Source organism: Lutra lutra, chromosome 1, assembly GCF_902655055.1.
Source record: "Lutra lutra chromosome 1, mLutLut1.2, whole genome shotgun sequence".
Classification (NCBI taxonomy): Eukaryota; Metazoa; Chordata; class Mammalia; order Carnivora; family Mustelidae; genus Lutra; species Lutra lutra.
In genome coordinates this window covers 122583923-122598585 of record NC_062278.1, presented here as the reverse complement: position 1 = coordinate 122598585, position 14663 = coordinate 122583923, and the positions used below count along the sequence as shown (strand labels likewise).

General features: G+C 42.5%; 1 protein-coding gene across 1 annotated transcript in view; it reads right to left on the bottom strand.

The window, feature by feature from the left end:
- Nucleotides 1-6707: 6707 nt before the first annotated feature.
- The window catches only part of HACD2 (3-hydroxyacyl-CoA dehydratase 2), a 121973-nt gene continuing 114017 nt past the window's right edge, over nt 6708-14663 (bottom strand). The window contains exons 6-7 of the mRNA XM_047735219.1: nt 12647-12825; nt 6708-6937 (exon numbers count right to left, since the gene is read on the bottom strand). Coding sequence (XP_047591175.1) covers nt 6855-6937; nt 12647-12825 — 262 coding nt within the window. The 3' untranslated portion in view covers nt 6708-6854. The remainder of the gene's footprint in view (nt 6938-12646; nt 12826-14663) is intronic.

The following is a 14663-nucleotide window of genomic DNA, read 5'->3' as shown; positions in this document are numbered from 1 at the left end:
AGGGCTAGTCTCAGGCCTGTCTTCCCGTACAGCCTGGCTTCCTCTGTGCAGTGCAAGCTTCCTCTGTGCAGAGCAAGGTTTGGCTTCTCTGGCTCATGAGGGTCTACGTGGGGAGCTAACCGGGAGGATACAACACAGAACAAAAGGAACTCTAGGGCCTTGTCAGGTAACAGGGCACTCTAGGACAGCACAGCCGCCCCCTGGCAGCACTCGGGAATGTGGGTGAAGCGTGGAAGACAGGCTCTTGACACTGGGAGTCTCAAGGAGGACATGAGATTGAGTGAGAGGCTCTGACAGCAGGCACTTGAGTCTGTGTTCAGAAACTGGGGCGTAGGCACAGAAGGAGCGGCAGTTGGACTGCTCCCAGCTCGGGGGTTCAGCCCCTGAGGCCCTGGTCTTCTCAGGTCTGGTGGTCCCAGCCAGGTCTTCTCCCACACATGAGTTCACAGCCACCGGCAGACACCAGAAAGCAGCAAACGGCAGACTCCGTCCAGGGCTGCTGACATCTGGGTTCTTAATCAATTCATTTATCTACTTGATGATGGTGGATTATTAACAACAAAAACAAGGAAAATCTCCCCAGATCCCTGGCTAAGCCTGCATCTCTTATCACCCCCCATGGGTTAATATTCCCCCATGGGGAAAGCTGCCACCAAGAGATTAGTATTTTTTATTTTTTATTTTATTATTTATTTATTTTTAAAAGATTTTTATTTATTTATTTGACAGACAGATCACAAGCAGGCAGAGAGAGGAGGAAGCAGGCTCCCTGCTGAGCAGAGCCTGATGCGGGGCTCAATCCCAGAACCCTGGGATCAGGGCCTGAGCAGAAGGCAGAGGCTTTAACCCACTGAGCCACCCAGGCGCCCCGAGATTAGCATTTTTTAAAAAAGACATTATTTATTTGAGAGAGAGAGATGAGCATGAGCAAGGGGAGCGGGAGAGGGAGAAACAAACTCCCCGCTGAGTATGGAGCCCTGCTCGGGGCTCAATCCCAGGACCCCAGGATCATGACCTGAGCTGAAGGCAGATGCTTAACTGACTGAGTCACCGGGGCGCCCTCAGATTAGTATTTTGCAAGGTGTTCAAGGAGCCTTAGCTTTGAAGATGTTTCAAGGACAAACGTTGAAAAGAGCTTTGGAAAATCCTGCATTAACACTCCCCTCTCTTGGAGATTCATAAACTGCATTCACATACAAAGAGATCTGAAAAGTTTTATAGGAGAAACTTGAATTTTCTTTTAACTTTTTCAACCACAGAATCCACCCCCCTCCACAGTCCTCCTCCCATCATTACTCAGAACGAATATTCTCTGCATTTCACTGTGACATGATGCCAGCTCAAGAAACCACCTGCAGCAGACTCCCTGTATGGACCCAGCACAATCAACCTGTGCGGTTGTTGAGGATTACATGTACCCTGGGTTATCTAGCCGGTATGTCCAAACTTGGTGTCATTTAAATAGCTCTCTCTTGAGGAAGACTTTAAGCCCATTAAAGAGTGAAAATAATCCATGGCATGAATAGAAGCATTTTACATCTGTGAGAAAACCCACAGTCCAAGAGTCAAGTTAACTCACACCCACAGAGTGTACTCTGTGCAGACATGGTGCAGACACGCATTCTCCGGGCCAGACGCAGCCTTATAAGGTGGCCTGACATTTTCTCATGGCCCAGGCCACCCTCCAAAAATATCCAGAGACAGAAGAAGAGTGGGAACGGACCTCCCCAAACATTTCAAAGATTAACAAGCAGGCTCTCCATTAAACAGGAGCGCTAACACCTGCTTTCTGACCAGCTCCAGAAAGCCCTCCAGGGTCCATGCTGGGGAGGGTTCTGCAGTGGGAGGAGAGTAAATAGATGGAGCTTCAAAACACACATCCAAGCCTTCCTTGCCCCAAAAAACAGTGTTATTTCCTGGACCCCTCCAGAATATGCCTTAAGGTCTGACTGCCTTTGCTTTATATGGACAATAGAGACCCGGGACTAATTTCCATTCCTGTGCCTTTCAACCCCTTCGGAGTCCTGGGGCTGAAGCCGGTTCCAAATGCCCGGCTTCCAAAGACCCGATCGCTTGTGAGGTGCTGCCCCCTTGCGGGGGAGCGACGCTACAACAACGCAGAAACGGAGGCCTTCCGCCAAGGGCTGTATCTGGAAGTGCCATCTGGACTGCATCCACGAAGGTCAAAGACAGACGTGAAAGTGCGGCTGTGCTAGTAAGTCTACGCTCTGGAACTAGTGAACAGAAAACACAACTTTCATACATAAAGAGATTTATGAAATGGATACTAGGTGCTTAGATACACAGCCTTTCTCATTTTATTTTTACTCATTTTATTCTACTTATCATTGAATGGGACTTCTTAGGGTGAACTGCCTTTCTGGGGGAAAAAAAGATGATTTTTGGTAATGAGACCTGCGCCAGTAACACTAAGGAGTAGCTTTCTAAATTTGAAAACAAAAAAGACTAAATTGTCGCTCAGATTTAAAAGGAAGTGTTGGTCAAAGACCCGTGCAGCTCTCTTGTAACTCTGGTTCTCAGTTGCAGGCAGGGAAATATTCATAGGTATGGCTATTTTTGGTAGGAGTTGCTTAGAACAGTTTCTTCACCACTAAACTGTATGACAATGAGCCAGTCCATTTGTAAGACTGGGATTTTTTTTTTTTTTTTAAATAATATGAAGAATTGCAAAACTAGTCTTCATTCTTGTTAAAGGAAACAGAACAACACAGCGGTATTTTTGGAACACTGTGTGTAACAGTAGGTCTCTTAATTATACCAATGGTAATTCCTCAGGCTAGAGCTTATTAACATAGTACACATAATTGCCACAAAATATGACAATGACAAATTAGAAAGCACTGGTTTCCCACTACCACCCTGAGATTGTAGAGGTTGTATTTTCTGGAAAGCCTCTACTATTAACTCTACCATCTGTTCCTCAGCTTTAGTTGAAATGATTCTTTTCATAAATGAACTGCCTAGCTCTGAAAAAGACCAGACTGTACGAGAGGAGTGCTTCTGCAATTACTGTGCTGGTCATGTCTAAGCCGCAATCAGACAGCAGGTAGAATGAGGACCTTTGGAATGAGGACCTTTGGAATGAGGACCACAGCCTTGGACAATGGAGATGGTTAGCTCTGAGAAAGCCTCAGCCAACCTGACAGTAAACGTGTTAACTGCTGGCCACACACGAGAAAGATCACTCAGGGATCACCCGCTAGACAATGCCCACACCACGGACCCATCGGCGCTTTCATTTTGAGGTGAAGAGATCTGGGGTCTAGAACTCGTAGGACGGAAGTGGCTGGGCGGGGTGTATCCTGTCCGTCTCCCTCCCACCACTGCCTACTGTGAACTTGAGAGTGAGTAAAGCGGTTCCTAGAATTGCTCTGTATTTGGAGGTATTTTTAGGAGGTATTTGACTACATCTTGTTTCAATATGAGATGAACATTGCCAAGCAACAGTATTTTCCTTCTTATCTTATATTAGAAAAGTTAGATTAAAAGAAATTGTAAAAAACAAAACAACAACCCAAAACATTGTTGAGAAGGACCTCAATCGTTTACTGATTTTCTTAGACTTTCTCGTGCCTTCCATGAGTAATCCCACTTGTCCCCTCTGTGGCCAGGCTGAGAGGGGTAAGCTTGAAGACTGACTGGCAGGAAGAATGACTTTTTGGAAACCTCTTAATATATTCTATTTCTCCTGTGTAAGTACATTATAAATAGCAGAGATCAATTTTAACCTATAAAAGAAAGAACTGGAATCCACGACAAAACTGAAACTCTCCCATATTCCAATACCACATTCAGGCCAACTTCATGTGAAAAATCACTAGACCTGCTTAGTGGTTAGTATTTCAAATCCAGGCAGAGCACACAGTTTATTTTGAAATGCAACACAGATCAGTATTTTATGAATACAATTTGTTACTACATTAACATTATCAGGTAAAAACAGCTTCCAAATGCATGCATAGAAAGTTAGGTATAGTCTTTGAACTCCTTATTTCTAAATATACAAAAAATACATTTAAATTATATAATTTTAGTGAATCAAAGACTTATAAAATTACAATTTTGGTTTTCACAACATAGAAAAAATACAAAAATGGACTATATATATATGGTCGTATAATTTCTTACCCAAATTTCAAAGGAGCAGTATGTACTGGTTTTGATGTTTTATAATGTTTTATCTAGAAACTCAGAACTGAAAATAATTTGTAGGTTGTACCACATCAGTGCCAATCATTTGTTATAAACGAATAATCCAAACAAACCAGTAGAAACAAGGGCACCATCTTCACAGGCCTCTTTATCTCTCTCTTCTAAACCCTTCCTGTGGGAAGTTCGCTCCAAAGGAACGGACTTTATCTGGAAGGACAGTGCTTTACTCCATGACTAACTCTCCACGGTGCCTCTGATAATGGGGAGTACGTGTTAAATGAGTGATCCCAACCTGAGCAAACAACGCAGCGAGATGCAGATTGGCAGCTTGTGTCTACAAAGCACGACTGCGTAACTCAAAGAATTCTCTGCCAGAAGGCAGTCCCCGAAGTGGGGGGATCTGAAACACCCACCAAGGAGGGCGGCGGGGCCGAGGATGTCTTTGACCGTGTCTTGAAATGAAAACAGCAAGTCTGACAAAACACCCACCAGACACCGCCTTCCTCATTCACACTTTATAAGATGTGACAGTTGGTAGGGTTAGATGTTCTCTGTTCGTAAAAGAACACCGCCATGTCAAAGGAGAAATTAATTCACGGCTGGGATAAAGCGGCCAGTTACCGAGAGAGGTGGATAAAGGACACGGCCGTGTGCATGCCTTACTTATCTGCTGTGAGCATTTTAAATGTCGCCGGACAAAAATACACAGTGGGGTGGAGACCCTTCATGAGGAGGGAGTTGCTTGCTGTGTTCTCGCTGCCCAAGTTCAATTTGATGCAACACCACTGTCTGGGACACTGTTCTTCATAAATAGTGACAATTTATAACACAGAGGCCCAAATAAAATACAACCCCCAATCCAGCGATCCTGGAAAACCTACATTTGTCATCCCATATTCTATAACTATTCCAGAAATGACTGAGAAAAATCTTACCCAAACTAAGCAGTAAGACTAATATAACTCAAATTGTTTCTATTTTACAGTAGAAATACATTCTGGAAACAGAAAAAGAAAAAAACATGAAAAATAATCTTTCCTCTATATTTAGTTTATGCAGTACAAGAACAGATCCTAATCTCCCCATGCCCAAGTTAAGAGTGCTGACTTAAAGAAGCAGAATTTTAATGTTCAATTCAAAAATGATTTTATTACACATCTGCCTGCATTAAATTTTAGGCTCCATACTTTCTTCTCATCTTCCTTTTAATGATCAGGCTTCTATGAAAATAACATTGAAAAAATTAGTTTTCCATTATGACACTCTTCAGATATTAGCAATTATATTTTAAATAACTACTCAGTAAGCTAGTAAGCTAGGTTTTTAAAAATTTAAAGATCAACGGCTTATAAAAAAGGGAGAAAAGAATCCACAAAGAACATTCTGTGTTTAAAATTTAATGCACATCTGAACTTGGGCTTTACATTTTCATCAGCTCTCTCTTGAAGAGCCTTAAATGCACAGTTGAGCAATTAAATGGTATGAAAACATGACAGTAATTAGACAAGGTCCACATGACTCAAGTATTTCTTAGCTCCAACACATGGAGATGATACTGCTTTTAGCTCATGTCTGCCCGACTGGAATACTTCACCGCTCTGGACTTACAGCTTGGTGGGAATTACACAGGACCATAATTAGGCAAAGTATTCTAACAGAAGAGTTGAATGAAATCTAAAAATAAAGTAATAAGGGTATAGAAACCTATTCCTAAATGTTCTTCAGGTCTGTATTTCTAAAGTAACACCTTCCATGTGCTTTCAATTACAGACTCTCTACCCCTTATGTGACTTGCCTGGCTTTGGGTCCCTAAGGGAGAAGAGCTATGGGTAAATATATTACTCAGAGGCGTTCTGAGAAGGACACAGTGAAAGGTACTTGTCATTTACCAGCGAGTGAGCCTTCCCTTTCTGAGAACTGTCACTGGGTTAAAATATGATCGAGACTGAGCCCTAGATAAGATAGGTTCTCTACAAAGTACGCATACTTAATAAATTCAAGCATGTTCCTCAGTGGCAGGCAGTAATGACTCAACTGAAAACAAACAAAAGTGTTCTAGTTGTTTTCCAGTTACAGGTACTACCCCAAAGCTTCACAGACATATACGTGGTATAATTCATTCACTAGGTAGAAGGGGATAGGTCCCAGCCAGAACTTCATAACATTCCAGAGAACAAAGTTTGCCGCTTCAAAGATACGGTTTCCAGCATGCAGTCAAGCACTTTGGAAAGGGAATGCGAAACACACTGCAGACTGAAACGGAACTCTACTGTGAGGTGGGCATTTGGTGGGTACAACTTCCTTACTCCGACTGTAACTCCCAGGTAGTTAGTGTTACAGATCTTTACTAATCACATACAGGGAGGAAACAGGCAGCTCTAAAACGGCCAGATCCCCTTCCAGCGCCTTCAGAAATACTGGGAACGTCTGGTTCAAAGAGCATGCTGGAATGGACCAGTCAGAATGTTTTACGTAAGAGTTGTTGTGGTTGTTGTTGCTGTCGCTGTTGTTTTAAATAAAATCCCAGGCCTGTGTGACACTGGATTTTGGTTTTTATTTTTTTTATATTTTTAAAAATAGTTCTTACTTATTTTCTATGAAACGTATTGGGAACTCAAAAAGTCTGCAGCATTTTTTGTCATTGAAAAGTTTGTTTTTTGGGGGTGCACAGGAAGCAGGAGTTAGTCAAATTTCTTGTGTTCTTCAGTATGAGAAAGGACCTTTCTTCTCTGGTGTATCATGTGGAAGTATAACTGGGGAAAAACTGAAAGAAAAGAAAGAACTGGTTAAGGAGACAGGTCACTTGAAACTGTGTGCTCTGTTTAAAGCACATGGACTTGGGGTCCTCTTTGACTCTACTTTCTCATCCAGCAACCAAAGAAGGGAATTCGGTGGGCTTGGGTAAGGGGAGGAAAAATTCACAGGAACTTACCTTTCCCTGCTTTAGCTGAAGGGGAAGGGTGGTCCTGACTGGACTGACACACAGTACCATCACTCTCATTATCCATTGAGATGCCACAGAGTCGTCAAATGACACTCCACCCTCCCTCACAGTATCTTCACATTTATTCTGATTTTACCAGTAGGTGAATTCTAGTGACAGACTTACTATTCCTGTTTACAGAGGAGGAATTCAAGCCCCAGAGAGAGAAGGTAACTTGCCTGGGGTTTCCCAGCAAATTCCTGACAATCAGGACCAGGCTCTGGGTTCTTGACACTCCTAAGAACCCCAGTCCCTTCTGTCACCTGAGGGGATTCTCCGGAAAGCACTTCCTGAGAAAGGTTGTTCTTTGAGTGGGAAGACTGAGGAGGGGTGAGAGGGCCCTGACATTTTAACTGAACACGAAGAAGCCAAGTTTGGATGGAGAAAGTCCTTATGAAAAGTAAGCTAATATCTTAGGCACTAGAGATCCTGTTCTTGGTTATTTCTTTTTTTCCATCCTTAAAGATTTTATTTATCTTAGAGAAAGAGCAAGGGTGGGCACAAGCAAGTGGGGAGAAGGGGAATGGAGAGGGAGAAAGAAACTGAAGCAGGCTCTACTCTCAGCACAGGACCTGAGTGCTACTCCATTTCTTGACCCCGAGCTCAGGACCTGAGCCGAAAACCAAGAGTCAACGCTTAACTGACTGAGCCATCCGGATGCCCCTGTTCTTGGTCATTTCATAAGTTACTTTAAAAAGTACTGGTTCCCAAAGAAACAGGGTGGTACCACCTCCCTAGGAGGATCTGGAAGCTGTGGGGAGGGGAGATTTGGAGGAGGGAGGTTACTGGCATTTAGCACAGGAAGCAGGAATGCCAAAATCTGCGGAGGGTGACAGTCTCCCACAACTAAGAACTGTCCTACCCCAAATGCCTACAGGATTCCTGCTGGGAAATGCCATCTGAAGCTACCTGGCCTTCACAAGGTTACTCTGAACTGGCGGTTCAACACCCATGGAAAAAACCCCAGTGAGATGGTCTTAAATGTGTACTATCCTGCCTTCTTTTCTCCACAGCTTCAATCTCCATTTTGTAGAAAGTAACCTGTATTTCTGGGGAGGTAATTTCTACTATTCCCCTGACAGTTTCTTCCTTTTATTTTTTTTTTAAAACCCAAACCCACGACCCTGAGATCAAGAACTGAGCCGAAATCAGGAGTCGGATGCCTAACTGACTGAGCCCCCCAGGTGCCCCAACAGTTTCTTCCTTTTTCAATGGGTTCCAAGTTGGCCAAATTTCCAATGATCCTCCCCAAGTCCTCCAAGACATCAGTAGGCGTGCACACACAGATCTGATAAACTGCAGGGGAGGCTCCGACGCTGAACAGGGCTGCCATCCACTCCACTCGCTATCTGTAGGCAGGAAGTTATTCAGAGAAAAGACCCAACTTGTGCATATAATTCAACAGGGGAGAGAACTATTCTGGTACAAAAGCCAGAAAATTTGACAAGCTCTATAATCTAAAAACTGGAAGTAAAGATATAATTAAACCATAAGGAATGCTAATTGCAATCATTTAAAAATATGGGGCCAGTCATATTTCTGTAGATATACTTTACAAAAGGGAAAATTTGTGGCAAAATACACTAAGGACTTTTCCACCGGGTGCAGGGGTGGCTAAAGCTTGCCTGCTAGTTCAGAGGGTCTGAGGAAGGATGACCTAGAAAACGTTCACCAGACCTTCTGGCAGTTAAAGCAAGATGGTGGAGTATCCTCATCCCCATAGGCATGGGCCTGCTGGCTAGTCAGAGGTCAGAAATGGAGGGCAGATATGGCCCTTTCAATTCTTTTTTTTTTTTTAAAAGATTTTATTTTTATTTATTTGACAGAGAGAGATCACAAGTAGAGGCAGACAGAGTGAGAGGAGGGAAGCAGGCTCCCTGCTGAGCAGAGAGCCCGATGCAGGGCTCGATTCCAGAGCCCTGAGATCATGACCTGGGCCGAAGGCAGAGGCTTAACCCACTGAGCCACCCAGGCGTCCTGGCCCTTTCAATTCTTTACAGTTTCAGAGGTTTCTCAGTGCCCAAGCAAAGGAATGTCTGTGTGGGAGGCCAGGAGAATGGGGGCAGTTGGGCCAGAGGTTCTCTCTCTACAGTTCTACTAATGACTTCTTGGTGACCAGAACTTGGGTGACACTATCTTCATCTGAATTACCCACTTTTTTTTTTTTTTTTTTAAGATTTTATTTATTTATTTGACAGAGACAGCGAGGGAGGAAACACAAGCAGGGGGAGTGGGAGAGGGAGAAGTAGGCTTCCTACAGAGCAAGAAGTCCCGACGCAGGGCTCAATCCTAGAACCCTGGGATCATGACCTGAGCTGAAGGCTCCACCCAGGTGCCCCAAATTATCCACATATTTAGACTGGACCCAACTGTAATGGCTGAAACAATTCCAAATGCATGGCTATTCTTTTTAACCATAGACGATAATGAAGAAAAACCCCAAGACAATCTCAACCTGACAACAGGCTATTCTGAATTCTACCTTCTGCTTTCCTAGTCCAGGACACATGGAATAGAGATGGTCACTGTGCATGCAAGTGTTGCGGAGGGGAAAGGGTTTCCTCTAGGGAGAGGAAAACTTGGAGGCTGAGAGCAAATGGAAATGCTCTGCCTCGGGCAATTTTTTTCTTGGTCTCTCTAAAAATCTGAGGTGTGGTTATGGTTACTGACAACCTGGACAGCGCCCAGCTTCCCAGTGTCCTCACCCTCCACCACTGTTTCTCATTTCTCAGCTTTTATTTATTTATTTTTTAAATTCCTACTCCTATTGGGTGATAAAAGCCAACCTTTACCAGTTTGTGGGGGGGGGGCAGGAAATGTAGATAGGACTTAGACGTCTACAGAGTCCTATAGGTATTGTACACACTGCAGCTGCAGCAAAGTGGGAAAGGAGCGCCTTGCAGGGATCCCAAAGCACCCCGATATGAGAAAACTCCCGGGGCCATGGCTCATGGGCCACAGTCTGGGCCACATGTGCAACAGTGCAACAACTGGTCAGGACTGTAAAGAAAGGGTGTTACTTCATATAATACGTGTATATCACCAACTTCGCATTAAAGAAGACTAAAAGAAACTTAAGTTGTAAAAAGAAAGCCAAATTTGATAAAGAGAACTGGATGTCAAAAGCAACCCCTCTTAACTCTGCATTTTCTTCTTACAAATACAAAGTTTTGGAAAGCTGGAAATGTGCTGCTGGCTGTAATGAACTGTACAAATTGGTCTCGATATGAACAACCAAAGCAACTAAAAACAGGCAGGGCAACTGGCTCAGGCCAAAGGCATAATGAGTGCCAGCAGACACGATTTGTAGCAGAAGATACGGTCCCAGCGGTCATCCTGAGCCTGGGTGCGGGGTCAGGGACTGGGAGAAAATCTGTTCATCTTTACTTGAAATCAACCCTTTTCCCTGGACTACAGGAGTTAAACTACCTTAAGAAAGAAATAATATAGACTTTAACTAAGCCAAGTTCTTACCAAAAGGAGTCTGGGAACCAAAGAATGGGAAGGAACCAAGGTAAAGAAAGCCAACTTTGGTTGAAAGCCCCGCCTACTCTGAGTTTTCTTTCCTTTCTCCATCTGAATGCCCAGAAGGAAAATCCCACAGAATGGGATTTATTTTCCTTCAGGAATCCTGTCACTAGGGAGGGCTGCTGTGCTTGACCAGGCCCCTTAACTAGATCAAGGGGTCAGGAAGAAAGAGGCAACAACAGCCCGGGCGCTGGTGAGCCACCAGAAAACAAAAAACCTAGGAGGTACAGAAAGACTGAGGCTGTCCTGGAGAGCTGCTCCAGGACCCTCCTTTGGCACACCAAGATCTTAGAGCAACTCTGAGGTAGGGGCACCAGATTTCTGTCAACGTGGCAGCATCCTGCTCTTGTTTGATTTCATCACACCCTCCCTGCTCCTTTTCCAGTTATTCAATCTGGCATCTCTTATTCATTCAAATCTTATGCTAATTTTATTTTATTTTATGAAAGATTTTATTTGAGGGGGCAGGAGGAGAGCGAGAAACAGGCTTCCTGCTGAGTGTGAAGCCCACCGTGGGATTCGATCCCAGGAACCCGGGCTCATGACCTGAGGTGAAGTCAAGACACTTAACGGACTGAACCACCCAGGCACCCCCTTATGCTGACTTTTAATAAATCCTGTGGTGCCCACTGGGATAATATGTGTCACTCTGGGTTTGGCAAAACTCCAACTAGGAACTGTTGCTCCAGAGACTAGAAAGTGAAACTCTAAGGGAACAAAACTAAAAAGATGAACAACTGGAAGCTAATCTTTATTAAATTTTTAGATTCTTCCCTATTTATGTTTTCTGTGAAAATCAACTACCTTTTTCAATTTGAAGAGAAAAGGACTTTGGCCACCATGGTTCCAACACCAAAGAGGAGAACTTGATAATTAATAAAGAGTGGAAAATGAACCATTAAGCAGAACTGCTGTCTAAGAATTTCTCCAAGATAAATGCTCACATGAAATCTGGATGTAGTTTTTTCCTCACAATGCATGAAATGCAATTTTCCACAGAGGGACACAAACATGTCGCTTACGATTGTTAGGATGATTCATTCAGCTCATGCTGTGGGTTGAAGAAAAATCCAACCGTCCTGTCTGAATTTAACCTGAAGTTTATGGAAGAATATAGCATCTTATAGACTAAAATAAGAATCACAGTCGCAATGGCTACAGAAATAGCTAAATGAGAAGAAACCCTAACTTCCTACGTCCTTGGGTAAAACAAAATCCTTTTGTTTACATGAAAATCAGTCCTAGGATTTTAAGTGAATATCTGAATTCGAGAAAAGGACTAAACAGCTCTTCCTCAGCAAATAGGACTCACTTCACAGAAGCCTCAGACATGGCCATTTCTCCTTGGTACCGAGTACACTGATAGGCACTTTTGATTATCCATATTTAAACTTTTAGCAGTACTATTAAAATAACTGGAAACTGTTCTGAAGAAAACATTATGTCCTGGTCAGATGATTTTAGTGCTTACTTCCAAACAAGAAAATAAGGAATATAGAAGAAAAATAACCTGTTTTTATTATTTCTTTCTAACTAGCTGCTGATTCCTTTAAAATGAAGTGTCTATTTTGATATAATGAAAATGCAAAAATCTCTTTACAATGTTTTCCAAATACCCTAAGAAGTAGTTCTCCAGAGACACAAAAAGTCAAGGCCTTTTTTGTTTGGCACTCAGTACATTCCCCCAATAGGTAGTTCACCTTTCCTGGTGTTCAGTGTTTCAAACCCACACACGCAGAAGGGCTGCATTTTGGCAGCTGTACTGAGAAGGGTTCATCTTTATTCAATTACTACTAGAGAAAATCCCCTCTGACGGCATTCAATAAAAACCAAAGCGTTCCTAATAAATTAGATTTATATACACTTGGATATGGTATAAAAACATTCAAAGACATTTGGCTCTAATTACTGTAGAGCCAATTTTAAAAACATAAATAAATGTATGCATAACCGTTTACTTACTTGGAATGTAGGAGATCATTATCAGAATGAGGAATGCATAATAGTCAAAGGAAAAATTATATTTGTTGGGCAGACTGATGGAGTACAGGCCAGCCTGTCGGACAAAGGGCAAAGCGGCATATATTGTAAGCAGTTCTCCCGACACTCCCATTGGGTACAGCACAATGAAAAGTGTGTACCTAAAACAAAACAAAATATTCATGACTGAGGATCGAAGCCAGCATTAGTAGAAAGATGCATTCACACCTCTCTGATCAGTACTGGTCTTTCAGGAAGCTACTGTTTCTACATTTTCCTGTTTAACCACTGTTTGTTTCTTTCTTTCTTTTTAAAGCACGTTCCATGTCCAACATGGGGCTTGAACTCATGACCTATGCTCTACCGACTGAGCCAGCCAGATGCCCCTGTTTACCCATGGTTTAAATTCAGGTTTTACAAGCCAGTTTTTGAAAAGGGCCAATAGCAGGTATGTCTTTGAATTCTAAAATAAAATAAATGTCTTTGGTCAGCCTCAAAATTTGGTCCAACTAAATAAACAACATCCAATACAACTCCCTAAGATAATAAAGAGGATGCCAATCATTGGTAAAGGAGGGGCACCGAGTCATGGTTTATAGAAGGGTCCTGCCCTGTGGCAGGGGTGGGAGTGGGGGTGAGGGGTTTGCAGGGAATTGGTGGGGGAGGTGTTGGAGCACGTGTCCATGAACCCCTCAAAGCACACCACATCTGGTCTGTGGGCTGAGAAGGATAGCGCAGTGAGTGTGCTTCCACAGCTACCACTAGTCAAATGTCTATACATACCATTGTGAAAAAGGAAATACATGCCAATTTTAAAAACCTTAAAAAATTCACAATAGGTTTTAGTCATTATGTAATTTTTCAATAATAAAAACCCTTATAATAACTATCACATAGGAGAATCCAAAACCTTTTTTTTTTCACTTCAAAAAGGAGTTCTCTATGTTTTAAAAAGAATGCAGAGAAGAGTTCATCCTATGGAGCTAACTATCATTCTGGGGTGTAAGTATTGCTGAAGAAACCATCAGCTCAAATTTTAAAGGGGCTCTGGCTGTTTGTGGCTGACAGTGAGCAAATTTCTAGGCACAGAAGTTGTGCTGAGAAATCAGTGACAAAAAGCGGAAGCCATGTTTGCTGTGTTCCCCGCTGCCAACTTCAACTATGCTAGAGAGGAAGGGTCTTCCATAGGCTATGGACAACCACGGACAAAAGAATCATTCTCCACTGTTAAGATCAGGGATTGGCCAGCAAACTCTCCCTGTAACAGAGCAGACAGCTCCCACAATGCCTGCCCAGGTTGGTGAGTTACTAACTGCCATCTCTTCCCATTCTTCCCTTTTCCTAATAAAATTATGCACTGGGAAAAGGAAAAAAAAAGGAGTTTACACACTTGAAATGTTGGAAGCAATTGGTTTATGTCTCTAACTAAATCATCAAACTCCTAAGTTGTCTAGGAATCACCATTTTCCTTCTAGGAAATGAGACATTTAGGGCCCAAGGATAATTCTGATCCTTTTGCTTTGTCACTATCCCTATAGTCCACTCCAACTCAGAAAACTGCTCACAACTATTTCATGAATTAGCTCAGACAAAGAGATGAACTGTCAGCCTTTTTCCCAATTAATAACAAATATTACTGGTAAAAATTATCAAAGCCAAATAAAATTGCTAACAAGATAAAAGTGCATGTAACATTGGTTATTAATTAAAAATTAAGAATCAGAGCTTGTTGGCAAAACTGAGATTAGGAGAACTGGACTTGGTCCAAAAAACATAATGGCAGGAGCTCATCAATAAAATTTGCTATGAACAAAAAAGGAATGTTACATCAAATCTCTATTGAATAATTTAAATGAAAATAATCGATCCAATAAAAATAACAAGGATATCAAACTTAAAACAGTGTTTCTATTAATCAAAGTGAAGTAGCATCCCTTATCCTGATGAAATTCACGGACCAGTTTCATATCACCAATCCCAACTCTTGTCTCATACAATT